The sequence below is a fragment of the Glandiceps talaboti genome, chromosome 8 (genome assembly GCF_964340395.1).
Source record: "Glandiceps talaboti chromosome 8, keGlaTala1.1, whole genome shotgun sequence".
Lineage (NCBI taxonomy): Eukaryota > Metazoa > Hemichordata > Enteropneusta > Spengelidae > Glandiceps > Glandiceps talaboti.
The window spans coordinates 18,369,464-18,393,827 of NC_135556.1; the positions used below are offsets into that span (position 1 = coordinate 18,369,464).

General features: G+C 36.7%; 1 protein-coding gene across 1 annotated transcript; it reads right to left on the reverse strand.

The window, feature by feature from the left end:
- Window positions 1–818: 818 nt before the first annotated feature.
- LOC144439096 (popeye domain-containing protein 3-like) lies at window positions 819–22,242 on the reverse strand. The gene is made up of 5 exons (XM_078128358.1): window positions 22,124–22,242; window positions 6,087–6,635; window positions 5,475–5,583; window positions 2,880–3,198; window positions 819–1,899 (listed from the first exon to the last, which is right to left on the reverse strand). The coding sequence occupies exons 2-5, from the start codon at window positions 6,611–6,613 to the stop codon at window positions 1,787–1,789; spliced, it is 1,068 nt and encodes a 355-aa protein (XP_077984484.1). The 5' UTR covers window positions 6,614–6,635; window positions 22,124–22,242; the 3' UTR covers window positions 819–1,786.
- Window positions 22,243–24,364: the final 2,122 nt, after the last annotated feature.

The window sequence follows — 24,364 nt, forward strand, 5'->3', positions numbered from 1 at the left end:
GGCAAAACAGCAATCTAAGCAACAATACGTGTCATGCACTATGACCTGCGAACTTGTTCTTAAATTAGGAGACACACGTGACTTAAAATGATCAACACCAACCAGTAATGTAACCCTATGGTTTATTTATATACGGTATGTACTTCAGATATTTGATAGGCACTTTACAACAACAAAATAGTATAATTCATATTCAAGTGATGACACATTCCAAAAGTTTAGTTTAATACGGAAAAAACTGCTTACGACTTGCTACTTTTACATGTAAAATGAAACACACAAACGTCATGTTAAATTTTGTAAAGGGGGTGGGTACTGATGACACGAACTTAGAGTCTGTTTCAAGTTTACCATTCACCGACTCTGTGTTTCATACAACCACGCAGAAACCAAGAGACTGCACAAGCTACTTTTAAAAAAGATAGCAAGCTTGAACCGTGACAATTTCTTGGGGCATTTTGCTAAAAGCTGCCACCATGCAAACATCTTAAGACGTCAAAACACTGGCGTTGGCGCGTCGTCGTCTAGCTGCAGTACGTTTCAATTCGATAGTTTATTTCTTAAAGTGGCCATATGGATGAGAATTTGGTATTTATTTTGGATTTTTATTTGATAAAACAGCTTCACTATGTTTTTCTACTTGAAAAAATAAAGCGAAAGAACATATACCAAGTCCATGTTCATAACTCAATACATTGCAAAAAGATGCAAAAAGTCTAAAAAAAAAAAAAAGTTTGTTATTGTACGTACAATAACAAATAATTTACACATTGTTTAGTGTTTTGCTGTTTATTGAGTTGTGAACATGGACTTGGTTTATGTTATTTCACATTATTTTTTCAAGTAGAAAAACATAGTGAAGCTGTTTTATCAAATAAAGAGCCAAAATAAATACCAAATTCTCATCCATATGGCCACTTTAATCATAGACAAAACGTAGCAAGAAATTGCCACCTTGCTGTATTAGTGTAGAATATACAGTTTGTCATTTGTTTCTGCATGGTTGTTGTATCAAACAGATCAGGTGAACAGTAACTTGAAACGGGCTGTAAAATGAATAAAGAAAATCCGCACGGCGCGGTGTCCTTTAGTTTAACGCTACGGTCTACTGTGCAAGCCATTCCATCAAAATAGACATTCGAACAGAGAAAACGAAAAGTGTAACAGTAGATTATAGGCTAACTTATGATACACAGGTGATAATACATACAAAAATGTGTTTACTATAAACTTGCTTATCTTGCAGCTTGTAAGGCACGTGTTGTATTATCAATGCCATAAAAACTAACAGCGCATGATATGGTGGGTAGAGCTATATCCCTCTACAAGTTCGTTCGTTCGACGTTCGTTCAACCGTGAGAAATAAAAACCGCCTCAGGTATCTAGAACATGTCCTCGTCTCTGTCGTACCGTACTTTAGATTAGATTAGATTCCAACATACACGTAAGTGTCATGGTGTACCTCAAACACTAGTGTCAATTAAAACCACTATATATCACTGAATGTGTAGCGGGTTAGGCAAGAATAAAGACATTTTCACCAGGAAAAGACAAAAGCGCCAACGTACATAAAATAGGGCAAAAGTTCTAGGTACAATAAATATACTTTGAAAAACTTAAAAAGTTTCAGGAAATATTATTTTCATCGATAACAGTGTTTTATCTTCTAGATCTATTCATGTATCTGGGACAGAATACAAGATCGAGTCTCGGTGGTAATTGTATTGAGTGTGATCAAGTTCATCGAAAGAGATCCAAGTGAAAATAATCTCTGATGCAGCCACCCCTATAATTCACTTTGTTCTTCGGGTATAGGTTCCTGTTCGGGTGCCAGCAGTGACGATTGTGGTGTTAGGACTGCTCGGGGAGTATTCGGAACTGAGTGCATGTCCAGGAATACTGGAAAAGAATGAAAACAATAATCATTGTAGGATATAAACCGAACTTACTCCAGTGATGATCATCAGTCATGGAAACAGACAAGCTGATCATGAACATCGTCATCATGGAAACAGACATGCTGATCATGAACATCATTAACAAGTTGATACGTCAACATATTGTTATAGCCACTCTAGGGGTAGCGTACATCTAAGCATTAAATGGCGTGATAGTGACGTCAACACAGTCGTTCAGACATGCAGTTTGTACGTGACTCTGAAGTTGAAGTTACTATTCTAAACCTAAGACATGTTGATAGCTACTAACTAGGTTGTATGATAACGGTAATCGATGCAAGACTATAAAATGCTTGTCGTTGAAGTTAGAATAGTCAATAAAAAGCGGGGGTGGGGGGGGGGGAGATAAGAAAGTCTCTTTTTTAGGGCAGAGCTTAAATGTAGACACTGGCATACCCACTAACTGACATATACTAAAAAGAGAGAAACATCATGAATAATAGTAATGTAAAAGTTCCTACACGAGATGTTTTGTTTAGTAATTCTGCGTACAATCTCTCTCTCTCTCTCTCTCTCTCTCTCTCTCTCTCTCTCTCTCTCTCTCTCTCTCTCTCTCTCTCTCTCTCTCTCTCTCTCTCTCTCTCTCTCTCTCTCTCTCTCTCTCTCTCTCCAACTGATGAGGCATTCCCCCATCGTCGAACTGTATTATGCTCTACATTAGTCAAGAGTTCATAATCCAAACATATACCAAGGCTTTTATTTTTCAAATTCAAAAGAGCTACATAATACATGAACAAACATCAAAGTAAGAGGAATGGTAAATGTGTGTGTAGTCCATTTCATACTCCACTATTACCCCGTTGTTTTGCACCTATGATATCTGCACGTATTTCCTGTAAAAACATGACTCGAGGAAAGAGTATGACAAAGGTAAGCACGTACATGTACTGCCGTCAGATATTAATTGCAATTATCACCTACCTGAATCGTCGTCATCAGGATCACAACTTCGGAGCCTTCGTAACCTAGGCAACCCAATACCACTTGAAGAACTCAAGCTCCTGACGTCATGGGTTGCTACAAAAGTGGATAGGCTAGGTAGCCGTACATCCATCCGCCCACCAGCAGGTTTCTCAGGCTGCATGATCCGTTCATCTAAAGAATGTAGTTTCTGGCATATATCTCTTCCCATCATGTTGGTCAGAATAGCGGAAAGATACCCGTCTTTATCCATCAATACTTCTAGATTCTTACGTGGCCACATAATGTAACGACTGTCAGATACAGCTGTGATTGTAACCTATCAAGTAGACAAAACATAGCAACGTCATCATTTGTTGTCGTGATTTTTGCCTGTCAAGTAAAACAAAAAATAGCAACGCCGTCAATTGTTACTTCTGAAGTACACAAAAATAGCAGTTATCACTTGGTGATGTTGTGAAGTAACACACATAGATTTATGTTGTCCTTTAAATGGTTCAGTAATCAGATTGACTTTCTTTAACCCCAACCCCTTACCCCCCCCCCCCCCACCAAAAGGAAATTGAAACCGTAAGTGTAGTACTAGGAGTGCGATCGTTTACACGTTAGCATATTCTACGTAATTTGGTAAAAACGCCTAGGCCAACATATATCAGTTTTGTGTACCTGCTTTCGGCAATTTGTTAAAAAACGTACGAGACTGCTTATGAAGTCTAGTAAGTGTACATCACGTGCATTTGAATCAAGTCCAAGAACTTTTTCTTTGAATTCTAAACTATGACTAAAATCGTCAGAATTGTAGTGTGAATGACCCAAAGGGGAGCAATTACCATGGTTTCAGTAATTAACGGAACGAAACAATGAGAATTGATGTATGACGGATGATGCCGTTATATCGTCAAGCCTTTGGAGAATGTAAAACGGCATCCTTTGATTAAACATCGATTGACTGGAGTGATAGGTCAACGTGTGTAATTACAAAGGTAAACATGTAAATTTGTGAAGAAGACCATCTTAGGTTGGGATCAGAATTTACGGCGGGGGGAGAAATTATTTGGTCGAAATCTTGTTCGCAGCAGCACCCCCTCGATCGTGCTCTCAAAAACATTCACGGCACCCTCCGAAATGAACCCAAGAATTTTCGTAGCATCCCCTCCTGGCCACGTATTTTAATTATACCGTACCCCCCCCCCTTCCACTTCAGAGGTGAAATCAACTTCAGAGATTTATTGACAAATATATGTGGATTTGCGAAAAAGGTCTAACATTCGGCTGTAACCTATACTTGGAGATACTTAGCTAGCAGGGTTTTCTCTTGCAATCTTGATTCTGGGCAGAAACAGAGACAGACAGACAGACAGACAGACAGACAGACAGACAGACAGACAGACAGACATTTACTTGGTCAACGATCGCTCCTGGGGTTTAATTTGGTTCAGGTCATGAGCAAAATATTTCGCCCCCCCCCCTCCTCCACTTTCAGACCATCAGAATTTTCGCAGCCCCCCTTTGAGCTGTCAAACTTTTTCATGCCCCCTCCCCATTTCTTCCCATGCCCCCCTTGCCGTAAATTCTGACCCTAGCCTTAACATTTTAGAAACATTATGAACAATATAGTTATGTCAATGTTCAAAATAGTACTGTTCTTCTGCAGCTAGATTTCTAAGTCTAGGGCTACGAATATATTTTCACAATAACTTTGAGTGGTGAGAACTAAGACATACAATAGAATAAGACGCATCTAAAACATTTATATTTGATTACTAAAGTGACTGGTGTCACTACACTATCGATATGCAAACAAATCTCTTTGTAGATTTATCTTGAAGTGAATACAAATTAACCCCCGGAGAAGGTTGAGTAAGTCGTCTCATTTGTTATGAACCATAGACCCTTGTATGTAAGGTCTACGAATGAACATACGCGCATCCCTCAGTTGTGACATCAAGTGCTTATTCAGTTTTAATGATTCATGTATACTCATTCGCGTATTCATCTGAGAATAGTATCGGTGTATTCAAGTAAATGACAAAAATTTGCCTAAACCATCTACAGGCGATTTTTTTGGATTAACGGGAAATTTTGCCAACACAGACACTGTGGTGAACCACCACCATGAAATCATGCATTGGTTAAAGTGCACTCCGTTTTATCTCCCAAGAGTAACGTGGAATATGTACAAATAACGAAAAATGATAACAGGATGAGAAACACGCTTAGAAAGAAAAGAAAAGCGTTCACTGAACTGTCATAATTTGATTGTAATTGTACGGTACATCGGTTTGGAACACCAAGCTGAGCGTACTACAAGTCTTCAGGGCTGTGGTCCGCAGACGGTTACAAAGCAGTAGCACTCGTCTAATTGAAACTTGCCCTTTCCCAAGGTAATATCATACTTAATTGACTTTAAGGTTGTTTATGCTATTGATGGTGATTACTTCATGCTCATGTTAGACAGGTTAAATCAGTTGAACGACATTTCACCTTATAATGATGATCGGAGGTCCATAAAGTCGATAAATTCATAATTGATTATTCCACTGAGAGAACCTATAAATCTAACTAGATGTGTGTTTGTGAAATCGCTCTACATACCTGATATTTGTCGTTTGTTCCTGGTTTGTAGGATTCCCACGTGGCCGAATCTATGAATTGAAAGTGACTTATCTCATGCAGAAACTCTCCTTTCGCTTTTACTTCCAACCTGCAGAGAAAAATGGACAATGCTAGATTATTTGAAAATTATTATCATCTGTCCACACAAGAAAATAATAGCTGAAAATAACACCAAAATGCAACACACACACACACACACACACACACACACACACATACATACATACATACATACATACATACATACATACATAAATACATACACACACATACATACATACATACATACATACATACATACATACATACATACATACATACATACATACATACATACATACATACATACGTAACGCAAAGACAGACAGACAGACGGACGGACAGACAGACAGACAGACAGACAGACAGACAGACAGACAGACAGACAGACAGACAGACAGACAGACAGACAGACAGACAGACAGACAGACAGATAGATAGATAGATAGATAGATAGATAGATAGATAGATAGATAGATAGATAGATAGATAGATAGATAGATAGATAGATAGATAGATAGACAGATTGACAGATATATTAATTTTTCTCACCTGCCAGTAATAAGAAGAGATAATCTATCACAGTCAGTTTCTCCCTCTGCTGCGTATCTGTGACCAATAGGCAAATCTAATATCTCCACGTTTGGCATATGGATCAGAGATTTGTATACCTCACGGGGAACTTGAAGCGGCTTAAACAGCTCGGAATACAAGCCTTCTAGGGCCTTCGAGAATTTTACTGGTCTTAGACGATATACGATGTATACAGCTTGGACGAGGTTGATAAGGATTAAAACCAAACTCCAGCCAAAGGCGTCCAGTGCACACTTGACGACAAATGTCCATATTGAGAACAGAATAAACCCTACAACAAGGGAACTGTGTAGAAACAGTATACCATATAATGTATTTGTAGCTAGGTTGGCGATAAGAAAGCAGACATTTGCCAAATGGAATATGACGTGTTGTGCCGACTCCCAGCGCTCAGCGCACCCTCCTCCCAGATAATGCTCGGTTGTTGGAGCTAGGCTTGACGACAAGATATAAGTAAGATTCTCCAATCCTAGCGTAGTGTTCATTTTGTCAAAATCATACCATAACCTGAAAACAAGAAAAGGAAAACAGTTAGACAGAAAGCAAGAAACAGAGAGTTCAACAGTTGCAATACAAGCCACAAGTTTAACTGGACGATTTACAAATGTAAGAATCTGGCAAAATGCTATTTTCATTACTTGATTTGTAAAATACAGATCAATCCAACACCAATTAGTATTAAGGTTACACTTTTAACCATCAACAAATCTGTCGGTGTGTAAAATGAATCTTCTTATGGTCTACAGTGTTTTCATTCTGAGACCAGTCTTATTCTTAACATTGGCAAATTTATCTTTTCTGAAAGAAAATACAAAACATCGAACTACTGCTAGAACAGATGGGAATCGGCAGCATAAATGGCTACAATGCAAATTATAATAAAAAGACTTAAATAATCTTTTTATTTGACTAGAACAAAAAAGAAAGAAAATATAATGATCTCTTTGATATTTTTACAGACAAAACCATTGCAGCATATAACAAATGGAACTGACAATAACCATGTTTGAAAAGTACATACATGTAAAACCATAAATCTTAAATTATTTGGGAATACGCAAAGGGTAGATCTGTGTTGTTCCTCTGTTTGCTTTCAGTTATTCATACAGCGCGTTGCGGATTACTGTTCACTGTCTCTAGTTGACACAAACCCACAGAAACCAATACGATACGTACTACACACACTACACTTTAAGATAGCAAGATTGAATGACTACATTTTGCCTGAATAAAAAGAACTAAACATGCCACCCTGCAGACATCAAATGCAAACGCGTGTCAGTGTCTAGTTGCAGTATGTTTAAATGGTTTACTTCATTCAGAGTAAATTTAGCAAGAAATTGCGATTTTGCTATTTTAAAGTGTTGATTACACAGTTTCTTATTGGTTTCTCCGAGTGAACAGCAACCTGCACTGCACTGTACATAGTCCAATTCCGGAAATGTTTGCCCCTAAATGAAGACGATAGACGTCAACGGGAAAAATGACGTCAGCGAAATTGTGTAACGCAATTGTGTTTTGATACTTTCCTCCCACACACAAAACCTGATGACGTAACAACGTTGTTTTTAGTTGATGCAATGCGGAGGACATAAAAAGACTAATTATGAAACGGGAAAACACAATTTGACAGTAACAAAAATTCCACGTACGTGTCTTTAACCTGTGAGGTCAGTCATTGCAGGGATTCGGTATGGCTTCATTGATTGATATCCTGCTCAGTTGATCAGAACTCACAATTCCGAGCGTGAATGAAGTTATTTCATCACGTATCATCAATCTGAGAAAATACTTTACATGATTTCGAAGCCTGGGCAATCAGCGTCTTGCACAGTGTCATATTGAAAAACCATGATGGAAAATATTCAATTGTGAATATCACGATAGATTGAGAATTCACACCTAGACGTTTGTACTCCAATATCAATCATTTATTAAAACAGTCGTCAACACAATCCCTTTTAGTTAACACTACGGTTTACTGAAGGTAAAATACATTTTACGTGGCAAGTCATTTTGCCTCTTACAAACGTGATATTATCAGTATCATGCCATCTTTGATGTATGCTGGCATTCAAAGCAGTTTTTTGCAGGTGATTTATATGGTAATTTACGCTATAGTGCAATTGCCCGGGGATCAACGTTGCATTCAAAATCGAGAAATTCTATTTTATTTTGTCCAATATCTAGAACAAATTGAATCATTATTATATTCCAACAACTAAAACATGTTGAATCGCGTCTAACAACTGGTAGTGGTCTCATAAGGTATTTGAGTATGATATAAAAGTGACAATGCGAGCGATAAATGAGTTTGACAAATAAAACTACACCATCTGTGTTAGGGAGCCTTCAGTAATTACTGGGGGAGGGTCGTGGGAAATATGACTCGGGCTGTTGCGTAAAACGTGACCCTCTCTCGATTCTGTCGTGCTAAAAATGTAGCCCCCCCCCTTCATCTTTCTTTCTCTAAACCGTGACCTTCCCCCTGTTAAAGTAGTTAAAAACGATGGTTAAAGTACTGTCGGAAATGTAAAAGTACACCTCAGTATAAACATAGTCATTAGTGAGGACTTAAGCCCACCGCTGCCACCAATGTTGAACGTTTTAAAGTCATTATTTCCCACATTCCACTTCTTCTTTTTATTTCTGCCTAAAGAACAAGCCAGACGTACGTGTGCTTCAGACGTGTATCAAATATTTAGTATACACTGTCAAACTTAATAATCTATCTGGACATTTCCATTCCATTCAGCGAAAAACTCACACGTTTCAGAAAAAACAGGTGTTTTCTGATCTGATGATACTCGATAAGGTGACAACATACCATGTTTGACTTCAATAAATTCTCATGTTTTATATATAACACACATGTACTAGTCACGAAAATGGTCTGAGAATATTGCAGACTCACAACTGAATGGGTGTTTAACAAGGGTTTCCAATAAAAATGCAAATGAACGTGAATATAAAAGTCAATATAATCCTCTGAGTCCATTCTCATGTAATCTAACATTTCGTGTGTACTAAGTACCACGTCTCTGTGCGGTAAATCAATTCCAACCCTTTGGTGCAACAAGCAAAGATTCGTGACTAAAACCAAACAAATTAGTACACAGATTGACTGCAAGCTAGACCAGATATTCCCAATTCAGCGTGCATATATCCGTAGCCATAAACTGCTGCTTGAGTTGATGACAACGAGAATACAGATAACGTTGAAACTCGAATCGCATGCTAGAACTTTATTTGGCATGTACCTGTAAGCACGCGACAGTATTACTAATTCACTCTGACGAGATGAAGTTGATAAATTTGGGTAATGATTTGAAATTAATGCCTTATTTCACAATCATTGGATTGCACGGTGTATGATGTTCACTGATGTCATCTCATCATACCGAAGCACTGATCATAGATTGCATATTTCAAATCTTTGGGGAAAGGGGATGTGTTAGCGAGGACTGGAAGTTTGAGGCAACTCACGTTTACATTTTGTCGACAAATGAATTATACGCAGTCTAAATGAATTTAGGCAACTTTGGGACTGAAACTTACTCCTGGGATAATTTTTTCCAAATCATAACTTTCCATGGAATGAGATAAAAATAATTAATTCTGTAAGAAAAAATATATCCTGTCTCGCCGGTATTTCCATTTGGTTATAAGGTTGTTATTTTTGGTATTTCGCAGTACATGTGGTATACCCTATCTGTAATTGTATAATTATAAGGTCATAAATCATGAACACTGTGGAGAAGAAACGCTGTTGGAAACGTAGTCGACCCAGCATTCATCATATATTTCCAATGCGAAAAAAAAAACATCTTCGCCCCACTCTGTGTACTTGGGGTCGAAAGTCACAAGATTGTTCGTCATTAACAATTTATTTAGCTCCAACTATATGTTTTATCACGTGTCCGACTGTCTAATGACCATATTAAGACAGCACTCATAGGATTGATAATACTAATAGATCATTATATTGCTCGCTGCTGTATTTAAATTAGATCTCTCGTATAATATACGAAATACGTCAAACACCTGTTCAACCCAAAATTTACTTTTCTATATTCTCCTTTATGTCTCTATATGCCTAAGGATGTCTCATTGTTGTCAGTAATTTATTCACAGTCTATGATTCACATCGAAAACTAAGAGACTTGACAATTGCTGAATTCCAATGGAAAACGGAATGGGGTACGAAATTGATTGGGGGGGGGGGGGGCAACTACAGCCTTTAGAATATGATTCCTGGTTTCATTATATCAATATTAAATAGTAAATATAGTAAACATGACAATGTCCGTTTGATATTCTAAAGGGACTTCGAATATCACATTCTTAAATTGCGAAAAAAACGTCCTTCATCAGCTTTCACATGGCAAGTCTTCGACAAATTTCAATACTGTTGTCAGTGAACTCATCAAAAAGAATCCTCGGGTTGCATCGTTCTGTAATGGCTCTTTGCTGTACCTCCTGCAATATGCATATCCGCTGTATTCATCTTGCCGTCTTATACATTGTATGTATGTATGTATGTATGTATGTATGTATGTATGTATGTATGTATGTATTATATATGTATGTATGTATGTATGTATGTATGTATGTATGTATGTATGTATGTATGTATGTATGTATATGTAGTATGTGTGTGTGTGTGTGTGTGTGTGTGTATGTATGTATGTATGTATGTATGTATGTATGTATGTATGTATGTATGTATGTATGTATGTATGTATGTATGTATGTATGTATGTATGTATGTATGTATGTATCTTAGGTCCTTTCCAACACTAAATAATCGGCGATTTCGTTCACTTTCCTTTCTACTCTTAGAATGATATATGATTTAAAGTTTCATATGAAGTATAATGAGAATGACTTCTCCTAGTCCTGTGCGACGAATGTAGTCTAACAAAGGCAATAATATATACAGAAACTAGTAAATAGTGTTAATAACTCAGAAAGAACCCATTACTGGAATATGTAAGACGAAAAATGATCTTAATCTTCTTTTACTATGAAGACATACGGACTGTATTTCTAGCTCACGTATGTATGTATGTATGTATGTATGTATGTATGTATGTATGTATGTATGTATGTATGTATGTATGTATGTACGTACGCGCGCGCGCGTGTATATATATACGAGTACGAAATCTTCCAGCATTACATGAAAGTATATCAGATGGACTTTATTTTGAACGAGGTTGAAAACCAAAATAAGCTGTAACAAAAATAATTCGCCATAAGGTGTGCATTAACTAAACATCTTTATTCTAACATAATTGTTTCGAGCCAATGTTGTTTCGGTACTATTAACCATTATCTGGGGTTGCTAGTCGATTTACGATTTTATTGATGTAGATCTCACTGACATTTACATATATATAGATAAATCACTGCGATGAAAAGGATATCACCATTGTTCTCTAGTACTCACATGATTTATATTTAAGAGATAAGATTGAGTTACCGGATGGAAAGCATATATCATGTTTTCAGACTCCTGAAATATTCCATTCAAGTTTGAAATGAATGGGCTGGGTGCACTTTGCAGTATTTAGACATATAAATTAGATATGATGTGTTGTATTCGACCTGAGAGCTATACTATGTGTGGTTTATTAACCCCCATAGGATTAATGCAGTAAGTAAAGGATTCTCCGGTCATTACACATTGTAGTTTACAACATCTAATGACACGGTACCTATTACGACACATTACATATTATTCTTACAATATACACGCCAATATATACTCTCTCCCTATATTAAACACCCAATCTCATTCACGTTCAGTTTTCGACTCGTCGTCTCCCCTCCGCTATGGTTTCTACCCCATTCCAAATACTAAGCGAGACTGCGAACAGATTTCATTCGCATGGATTCGCACGGAATTGGGGGAATAACATCCACCCATACCCTTGCTAATGACTACATAAAATACAGAAAACAACTTTGGATCATTAAATGCAACCTACGTCTTGTGTATTCTGTCATTTCTTGTCTAACGACGAGTCGGAACCCCGCAGCGTATATACATTTATATATCCAGAGCTGCGTTCACTTCTATCAATGTGAATTTCAAGTCATAGTGGGTTTTGTATTGTCGATGTGTACATCTAGCGTCATTATCTGAACTGGAGATAAATGACGCTTATTCAGTCAGAAATCCTGCTGTATGCTACTAGCCTAGGGTATTACCACTGCGTATATGCACATACCATTTTATGAAACTCGATATTTCACTGCTAACTATGTTGGAGAAAATATATATTCATTGTAGAGTTTCTGTTTAATGCAGTGTTACATGTTCGAAATATCAAACATAGTTCATCGAAACTAATCCATCAAAACAAAATCCGACTTATCGAAACTTAATCCGGGATTAGCAGCTTGAGAAAATAATGATCGCACACATATATTATAGCACTGGGAATTAGTAATCTACCAAAAATGTCTGACATAAGTCCGTCAGCATGAAGCAGGCAAACCAAATCATATAACGCCTTGCATCGATCACTCACAGACGATAGCATGTGGTTGGTCTGACATGTTGGACACATACGTCAACGACATCACAAAACACTCTGTCGTGTTGTGTAATTCAAATCATAGAAGAAGACCGGTATTCTGACAATTACCTCCCGCCGGTCGATCCCAGGTCGGATGCTCAAAACTAAAATGACTCACCCCGAGTAAAGGCCCCATTTTCCAACATGTCTCCCTCCCCATGTATAACGTTCGGCATAACTAGCACTCACCATGTGTAAACCTGTTTAAAAACATGCTGTTTTCAGTGTTTATTGATTCTCAAACGAGCTTGAACATGAAATATATTGTGATTGTAAATATACATAAAATCTTAGTATACGTTCTATGATCTTTAATCATCTGAATATGAATATGGTCTAGCTAAAACTCAATGGGTTGCTTTTGTATTGAAGTGCGCAGAGACTGACAAGGTTACAGTTATTGGAATCAAATCTTCAAAGTAACGTGTTTTTGATCACACCCATAGTTGAGATAAGGTGTAAATTTAAGTGTCTGGGAACAGTGCCAAACCTGTCCATCAAAAACCTATTAGGATGACCTCCTAATAACATCATAAATAGTATCGGATAAACACAACGTGTGTAGTCGTGGTGTAAATGTCTCATTCAGTAATCAACTATGATCAATGAGCTCCTAAAGACGTTCTATCTTTGAAGGAATGTCGCTGTTTCTGATTATATTTTGATGATTGACTTGTTATCACGACATGCAGTAAAAGAATGGCCCAGCACGGATGCATGTACTGGTTGGATATGTATTTCAGTGTTATTTAGCCTGGAATCCATGAGAATTGGATTCTTTACATTCGTCTTTTCCAATCAATTATTCAATTTGTCTTTCGTCTTTCCAATCGTGATTGGAAAGACGACTGTAAAAAATCCAATCCGCATGGATTCCAGGCTAAAGTGATATTTGGCTATGACAAAGTCTTAATCCATAGAGATATATCGGCGATGATATTTGATCTCTATGCGGTGACATTTATTGTACATATATAGGCAACTCCATTTATGAGTCTGACAGATATGAAGACCTAGATAGCACCATGCTGTCAATGAGTTGTTCATTGAAAGATTTGTATGACATTGTGTATTAATGTGCACTGTCTATTTTCATCGTAGTCTGAAATTTTGATAATACAATCAAGCAAATTCGATAGTTTTTGACAACCGCAATCAGCGGGATGAAATATATATTGAAGTAGACACTTCACAATGGATGGTATCGTACCAGCTCACTTATGTTTCCATGGCGACCAGTCAAAAGATATGACATCCTTTTGTATGTTTCAGTTCGAAGATTGAAAGACGGGACAGTAGTAAGAGAAGTCCACGGTAAATATTCGGTAGAAAGGACACACACGGATGAAGGTCGATTGATTGATGTCTGTTCAATTAGGATTAATCTTCAAACAGGGCCGAGCGTAATGAAATACTTTTTTTACTCCTTGCTATCGATGTAGATGAAGAATGAATCTAATACATCTTTGCCTAAAGGAGTGTGCAGGATTGTAGAACATATGTTTGAGAATTGCTTTTTAATCAATCAATGTCATAAATGACTTCAATGCATACCACAACCATTTATGAATCCATAGCTCCATTACGCGATCTGTGACCTAGAGTAGCCAAGCTTCTTACGATTATGTATACTAATTTGGAAAATAGGAAATAATCCTTCAGAAATCAATGACGTATTTTATTAACAGTTTAATTCTGCTGTGTTCTATATTTTTTTGCTCTTTTTGCGTTTGTATAGTGTTGTATTTGTGTATGCGTGAGTTATTAAACAAGTAATTTCTCTTAAGCCAAATAAAAAATAGTGTATTTCCGATAACCTAGTTTAAGCCTCCGACCCCAAACGTCTTTTTTCATGCAGAGGTAAAAATGGTAACAATTTACTTCTATTTCTGTGTATACCTTCATACCTTTGCCTCATCTGTATCACGTTTTAAAACAAAATCGTATTTCAGGTCTTTTTAGACTATAACCTGCATAACATGTTCGTCTACTTAACTTATATTAATTGTCATCATTTATACTTCTTTTACACCTCATCAAACACTCAAGGAAGTATTGTGACCGACGAGTATCTTATCTTGGGGGTCGAAGTAATTTTTAAAAATGTAAAGTAAAATTAAATAACATTCTAACCTACCACCCCTATTTTCTGAAGTCATGTTATCAGAAACAAAACTTAGTTGTTTTTTTCAATTTCCCTTAGCAGACTGCATATACATATCATCATATTGTGGATGTATCACACTTATAAGTTCCTTATCAGACTTCATGTACATATCATCATATTGTGGGTGTATCACACTTAAAAGTCCGTTATCAGACTGCATATACATATCATCATATTGTGGATGTATCACACTTAAAAGTCCCTTATCAAACTGCATATACATATCATCATATTGTGGGTGTATCACACTTAAAAGTCCCTTATCAGACTTCATATACATATCATCATATTGTGGGTGTATCACACTTATAAGTCCCTTATCAGATTTCATATACATATCATCATATTGTGGGTGTATCACACTTATAAGTCCCTTATCAGACTGCATATACATATCATCATATTGTGGGTGTATCACACTTATAAGTCCCTTATCAGATTTCATATACATATCATCATATTGTGGGTGTATCACACTTATAAGTCCCTTATCAGACTGCATATACATATCATCATATTGTGGGTGTATCACACTTGTATGTCCCTTATCAGACTGCATATACATATCATCATACTGTGGGTGTATCACACTTAAACGTCCCTTATCAGACTGCATATACATATCATCATATTGTGAGTGTATCACATTTAAAAGTCCCTTATCAGACTGCATATACATATCATCATATTGTGGATGTATCACACTTAAAAATCCTTTATCAGACTGCATATACATATCATCATATTGTGGGTGTATCACACTTAAACGTCCGTTATCAGACTGCATATACATATCATCATATTGTGGATGTATCACACTTAAAAGTCCCTTATCAAACTGCATATACATATCATCATATTGTGGGTGTATCACACTTAAAAGTCCCTTATCAGACTTCATATACATATCATCATATTGTGGGTGTATCACACTTATAAGTCCCTTATCAGATTTCATATACATATCATCATATTGTGGGTGTATCACACTTATAAGTCCCTTATCAGACTGCATATACATATCATCATATTGTGGGTGTATCACACTTATAAGTCCCTTATCAGATTTCATATACATATCATCATATTGTGGGTGTATCACACTTATAAGTCCCTTATCAGACTGCATATACATATCATCATATTGTGGGTGTATCACACTTGTATGTCCCTTATCAGACTGCATATACATATCATCATATTGTGGGTGTATCACACTTAAACGTCCCTTATCAGACTGCATATACATATCATCATATTGTGAGTGTATCACATTTAAAAGTCCCTTATCAGACTGCATATACATATCATCATATTGTGGATGTATCACACTTAAAAATCCCTTATCAGACTGCATATACATATCATCATATTGTCGGTGTATCACACTTAAACGTCCGTTATCAGACTGCATATACATATCATCATATTGTGAGTGTATCACACTTATAAGTCCCTTACCGGACTGCATATACATATCATCATATTGTGGGTGTATCACACTTATAAGTCCCTTATCAGACTGCATATACATATCATCACATTGTGGGTGTATCACACTTATAAGTCCCTTATCAGATTTCATATACATATCATCATATTGTGGGTGTATCACACTTATAAGTCCCTTATCAGACTGCATATACATATCATCATATTGTGGGTGTATCACACTTGCATGTCCCTTATCAGACTGCATATACATATCATCATATTGTGGGTGTATCACACTTAAACGTCCCTTATCAGACTGCATATACATATCATCATATTGTGAGTGTATCACACTTAAAAGTCCCTTATCAGACTGCATATACATATCATCATATTGTGGATGTATCACACTTACAAGTCCCTTATCAGACTGCATATACATATCATCATATTGTGGGTGTATCACACTTAAACGTCCGTTATCAGACTGCATATACATATCATCATATTGTGAGTGTATCACACTTATAAGTCCCTTACCGGACTGCATATACATATCATCATATTGTGGGTGTATCACACTTATAAGTCCCTTATCAGACTGCATATACATATCATCATATTGTGGGTGTATCACACTTATAAGTCCCTTATCAGATTTCATATACATATCATCATATTGTGGGTGTATCACACTTATAAGTCCCTTATCAGACTGCATATACATATCATCATATTGTGGGTGTATCACACTTGTATGTCCCTTATCAGACTGCATATACATATCATCATATTGTGGGTGTATCACACTTAAACGTCCCTTATCAGACTGCATATACATATCATCATATTGTGAGTGTATCACACTTAAAAGTCCCTTATCAGACTGCATATACATATCATCATATTGTGGATGTATCACACTTACAAGTCCCTTATCAGACTTCATATACATATCATCATATTGTGGGTGTATCACACTTAAACGTCCCTTATCAGACTGCATATACATATCATCATATTGTGAGTGTATCACACTTATAAGTCCCTTACCGGACTGCATATACATATCATCATATTGTGGGTGTATCACACTTATAAGTCCCTTATCAGACTGCATATACATATCATCATATTGTGGGTGTATCACACTTATAAGTCCCTTATCAGATTTCATATACATATCATCATATTGTGGGTGTATCACACTTATAAGTCCCTTATCAGACTGCATATACATATCATCATATTGTGGGTGTATCACACTTGTATGTCCCTTATCAGACTGCATATACATATCATCATATTGTGGGTGTATCACACTTAAACGTCCCTTATCAGACTGCATATACATATCATCATATTGTGAGTGTATCACACTTAAAAGTCCCTTATCAGACTGCATATACATATCATCATATTGTGGATGTATCACACTTACAAGTCCCTTATCAGACTGCATATACATATCATCATATTGTGGGTGTATCACACTTAAACGTCCCTTATCAGACTGCATATACATATCATCATATTGTGAGTGTATCACACTTATAAGTCCCTTACCGGACTGCATATACATATCATCATATTGTGGGTGTATCACACTTAAAAGTCGTCCCTTATCAGACTGCATATACATATCATCATATTGTGGGTGCATTACACTTATAAGTCCCTTATCAGACTGCATATACATATCATCATATTGTGGGTGTATCACACTTAAACGTCCCTTAAAAACAAATTCTTCGCTCAGTTTTTTTTTCTGGAAGGCTTGAGCACATTTCCGACGTTTAGCGCTTCGACCTAGAATAGTGTACGACTGAGGTACATATCGCATGACATGTATATCAAATGTATATATTCCCCGAGACACATTCGCTTCAATGTTTTCAAGTGATGAACTATGTCTTCGACACTAGATACAAGTCCACCTGTTTAGTGTGTTATTGATTTTTTAAGTTACAATTTAAGACCACCTTGCCGGTGAATTATCCACTTCTAAATATACTTAATCGGGGAATCCGTGTATGACTTAGTGAAGATTGTACATATATATAACAAGACTATTGGTGCGTGTTCAGGCGCACATTTCACTCGAACACACCAAGTATGAAAACGGCGCCGTGTAACGATCAACTCACAAATCAATCGAATCAATGGAGATAAAGTAATCTATGAAAGCCTACATATGCCGTACGTGTATCACGCCATGCATCCAGGTGGTTTCTTCAGGTAACTGTTCGCCCAAGGGGGCCATAGTAGGGTTCGTTAACTTTAAAGTGGTTATCACGTTGAATGAGAACGGTTTCTTTCACCCATGATGAATACGTGGGTGCTCATAAAAGAAAGCATGTACTATAAACTACATACTAAATTCTCTTTAATACCAATACACCGTAGAATACTTCCAAGATAAACAACTTACGATAAGTGCTTGATTATTTTTCACTATTGGGAATGTTGTTGACGTCAGGCAGTATGATCAATACTGTTTTTTTTTTCATTTTCATTATGAACATGCCATATACATTTAGCATTTATTGACCATTCGTTGAGACAAGACCGGGAGTAGTATCAAAACGTAAGTTATAATACATCGTTTGTAAAAAGAAAGAAGAAAGTGTTTCTAGTCAGACATTTTAAGTATATGACTCGCAACAGCGATCTATGCACTTGCAATTCGAATAAGCTCAAATTACTTCACAAAATGGTGACTGTAGATATTCCCATGCGAGCTCCCCGACTGGGGAGTAAACCTTGGTATGGCTATTCCCCCGAGTGTACAAGTAGATTTGGTTCTTTTCTAAACAAGTGTTTTTTTCCTAGAGATTATGCCAACATTATTAACCCTACAATCTTTGTGTTATGTAGGATTTGATTAACCTGAAAACGAGGAGAGTCTGAAGATGAGAACTTGCAGTCGTAAATACGATATTACTGCGCATTCGCATCATTTATAGGCGAAATAGTTTTCATCCATATTCTCCGATCCTACCCTTAAGTGTTATGTAGACAACTGACCTTGATTCTTTCAGATAATTTCTCTCGAGCGTTTTAATACTAAACGAGGCTTTGATTCAAGAAGTAATCGATACACATGGCTTCAATTGTAAGATGTACGTATCAAATACCACTAAGAGATAGCGCTATGCCATCTACAACTCCTTAAGGTACAAACTCTAATAAGACTTTTACAACATTGGACACACTCATAATGGTGCAAAGTAAAATGTAACATGCCAAGTAGGCCATATGCTACTCGCTATATGAAATGGAATACTTAAATTGCTGTGACTTGTAATGGCGGTATGGTTTAAAACTTTGAAACATAAATTCAATTACTATGCTAATGATCCAATTATACATTCTGATATACAAATGGCCATGCAGTAATTATTATATACACTTTACATGTATGTTCCCACACTGCTTTATCATCCAGTGTCCCACCATATAGAGACAGTCACTATTTTCTTTACACCGTCGTCAAACTAAATAAGATTTGTACAAGACATATTTTGTTACTGTATGTTACAAAGAACAGAAACTGGTGTTTCCTGTACAATACCAATACAAGATCAGGGAGTGGACACAATACACAGTGGGAGGGTGGTTTTTTATGGGAGGGTTGCCGTTTTTCTTGCAAGTGTTTGAGTGGGTCACTATATTCTGTGCAATGATATTTTTGTTCACAGATACTTGAATGACATAGGGGTGGTAGAGATAAGTCATGTTTGGGCAAGGTCTTGGGGAGGGTCAATATTTTCAGGCACTGAACATGAACCTATATACAAAAATACTTCCCCTCCCCCTTGTAATTGATGTCCGTCCCTTACAGCAGAACGTGTTCCTAATCCAAGAGTCAACGATATACAGTAATACAGTGAACCATCTGTCGTCATACATTTAAGAAATACATTTGTCAATGCATACATCATATTTATTGTAACAGTTGTGTCTAACCATTAATCTGTAGTTTGATGTATCGTCGGAGAATATCACAACATGTATGATAAATTGCGAAAAAATGGAAATATTGTTTCACTTTATTCTCTTTTGGCACCTTTATCATATCATCTCTGACACATCATCAAAATTTTTCCATTAATTTGTTTGTATTTTCATATTAAATGAAAGGGTGAAATCTAGACGAAGAACCTATGATTTATCAAGTTGTGAATCTCGGAATACTAGTCCTAGTGGGTTAAGAAAAATGAATGCAAGTAAGCTAATAAACAAGATTAGTATTTGAAATATATGTGCTCTAATATATTCAAGTCACAGCATTTTATAGCCAATCGACAAGAAAACACCTATCTAAGAAATACTGCATGAGCAATGCATTATCGTGGGGTTTGTATTATCATACCATTGACAATCGTGAATGTATCGCGTACTTGGTTTCTCGGCCTCTTGTGGGCAAGATCTCGTCCCTATCACTCCAGATTTAAGGTATTACTGCAACTACAAATAATCCTACATTCAGTGAAATTTAACTATTATCGATATGCTACGATTCGAATTTATTCAATGTTTGTTTTTTCCTTACGTATGAAATATTTCGATTTTCAAATCCAAAAAAAAAAAACATATTATGATATCAGAACGGGTTAAAACAGCGACAGATACATTGAATCAAAATTGGTGGCGGCAGATTGTCTGCTAAACGCTTAAAATCTCCGAAATATAAAAATACACATGACACTGAAAGGATACCGTAAGGTACACCTGCGCAAAAATGACCTTACTACTACGAGTGGGCGCCAAAGTATTTCATGCGAGGGAATCACACGGTCAATTAGATTTTGAAACATCAGAAAATTGCTAGCAGAACACGACGCCCTGGGCCGAAGAAAATGGGTTACTACAGTTGCGCTGTTATTCGCTTCATAACTATTAGAACACTTTTACATGATGGGCAACGTAGCTAATAACACTCTGCTATCATCTATTGCATGAATTAGAAGACAACAGACACTTATCCTAATATTGTATACATTTTAAGACTGATTTACTTGTGTATTTTTTCGGCCAAAATCAGGCATAAAACTAGACTCAACGAGATAGATAGTGCATAGCATATATCATCATGCAGTTCGTATCACAATCGAAACCATTGACGTACGTCTGCATGGTAGGGTACATTAATTATGCCGAATGGTTAGTGTAAAATAGCTGTTTGCCACCCACATTGTAAAAACGAAGAGTTGATTGATGCGCCGCAAAGTTCAAGGGTCTCAAGGCTGTGTGTAACACGCTTCAAGGGCATGAATACAGTATACGGAGGTGTATAAAACAGTCTGTAGGCTATTTTTTTTCTACTTCATGGCATGGCATTTTTTGGCTCATTTCCTTGCTATGGCATCTCCATTGTCATTGTAAGTGAAGACGTTGATTACAAAGAGAAAGCACATAGGCTGTACAAAAGCTCTTGGCTCTGGGTTTATATACACGTACATCACCTCCGCTATGGTTCCTTTTTCTGTATTGTACCGTATGAAGGCAGAGCACTAAGCATGCATTCATTCTAGCAATAAATCTGACATCGAGGGAAACCTTCGTTCTTCAGTTTGACTAGATTCAATGATCAATCAAACATTTTGAATCTTAGTTTCAACCACACTGTAGACATCATAATACACATGTAGATTGAACTGCCAATCTTTTTCAACGATATTCTAAAAACATAAATGTTGATGTGTGTGTTATTAGATTCGAATGTCGTCTGCCAATATTGACATCCGGGACATGCACTGCTGTTAAATACATGCATCATATACTGAAATATTTACTCCACTTACCTTCGATGTATATAAAGGAGGTGTACTATACCATTCTAATTTCTTTGTGTATTACTTAGAAGAGCAAATACAGCTAGTGAACGTGCTTTAGAACAGCAACTGCTCCCCGTCTTTGTTGCTGTGTCTACGCTTTGCTTCCGTGCACAGGCAAAACAAATGTACTATCGCGAAAGTCATCTGGAAGCACTCAACCTTCTACGCCAAAGCGGGCGCTATACAAATTGTAAATGGAATACTTTTGTATTTTTTCTGCTTCGAATAGCCAGCACTTGATATTGTCCTGTTTTCCAATTATTGGTCAAACAATCGTGTTCTTTCGTTTAATATTTTAGTTTTCCTCCTGTCTTGCTTCTTCCTGTTTACCTGAAGATGTTGTATTTTCTTCCTTCACTGATATTTGATTGAATAAGTGTCAAAAAAGTGTTTTTTGTCTGGTGTAGCCTTTTGTGCTGTTCTTTTTTTTCTCGAAATAAATTTTAAAAAGAAAAAGTGTCAAAACACTGAAACATTAATTTTTACAAAGCGGTTGGTATTTAAGTAAAAATTTTAAGTTTATAACTGAGGGTGTGTGTGATTACGTAAGAGTTTAAAAGAAACCTAAGTTCAAGGCTAGGGGTCATATCCTTTATAGTTTGGATATACTGATATATTTGATCGTTAATATTAGTTTCTGTGCTACTTTTATGAAAAATAAAAATTGTAAAAAATAAAATAAAAATAAAAAATCACACTAATTGGCATTTATCGTTTCTGATAGATTAATTAAGACAGGTTCTGGTTTGTAGATATTACTATTATTGTCACTATCACGGTCACAGCTATTATCACTACCATTGTCACTCATTGTCCCTGTCATTGTCATCACCATTGTCACGGCCGGGGCCATTGTCATTGACATTGTCATTGTGATTGTCATTGTCATTGTTACTTTTACAGATACTGCCATTGTCACTTATTGTCATCGTCGCTGTTACTGTAATTGTCACTGTCATTGCCACTGTTACTAGTACTACCATTGTCACTGTCATTGTCAATCATTGTCACAGAGTTATTGTCACTGTCATTGACACTAATTGTCACTGCCATTGTCATTGTCATTGTCACTCATCATTATTGTCACTAACATTGTCAGTGCTGTTGTAACTTCCATTGTCATGGTAACTGTTACATGTTATTGTTAATTTCGTGGTCACTGTCATTGTTAGATAGTTGTCACTGTTACTGTCACTGTCGCTGCCGCTGTAAGTGTCATTGCTATTGTGTCACTGTCATTACAAATACCAGTGCTACAACAACAACAACAACAACAACAACTACCACTACCACTACCACCACTACCACCACTACTACTACTACTACTACTACCACTACCACTACCACTACTACTACTACTACTACTACTACTACTACTACTACTATTACTACTACTACTACTACTTCTACTGCTGTTGTTGTTGTTGTTGTTGTTGTTGTTGAATGGTGCTGCACTCAGCCATACTACTACTACTACTACTACCACCACTACTACTAGTACTACTACTACTACTACTACTACTACCACCACCACTACCACTACTACCACTACTACTACTACTACTACTACTACTACTACTACTACTAATACTACTACTACTACTACTACTACTACTACTACTACCACTACTACTACTACTTCTACTGCTGTTGTTGAATGGTGCTGCACTCAGCCATACTACTACTACTACCATTAATTCAACCACATTCCTACTCTGCTACCACCGACAGTGTATACCTTGAAAACGACAAAAATTAAAAACTGGTGAAAAAACTGCTGACATCATGTCCAGCTGACGTTACATCAAGGAGTGACTAGAAGCAATGCATCTATCTATCTGTGTGTATGTAATTTACGTATTCTGACGTTCAGTTGAAGTGCGACCTGGGTCTCCCGTGGTGAAAGTGAAAAAAAGACTGCCATGGTTCATCACAACATATAAGCCCAATTCGTCGCGGGTCCTACTGTCGTTACCATGCCAACAAAACCAAGCAATGAAATATGGCTGTACGGCGACTAATTATCCGATATCTATGACTGTGATGGTGTTACATTAGCCAGGTAACACCAGAAACACAATTATCATAAATGTTGGAGATGAAATACAAAGCAATTAATTACAAAGGCTTGGCTACACTTTGCATTGTAGTCTATTAGAGTGCATCGTCAATACCGTACACAAAATACACGGCACTCTACTCAAATTG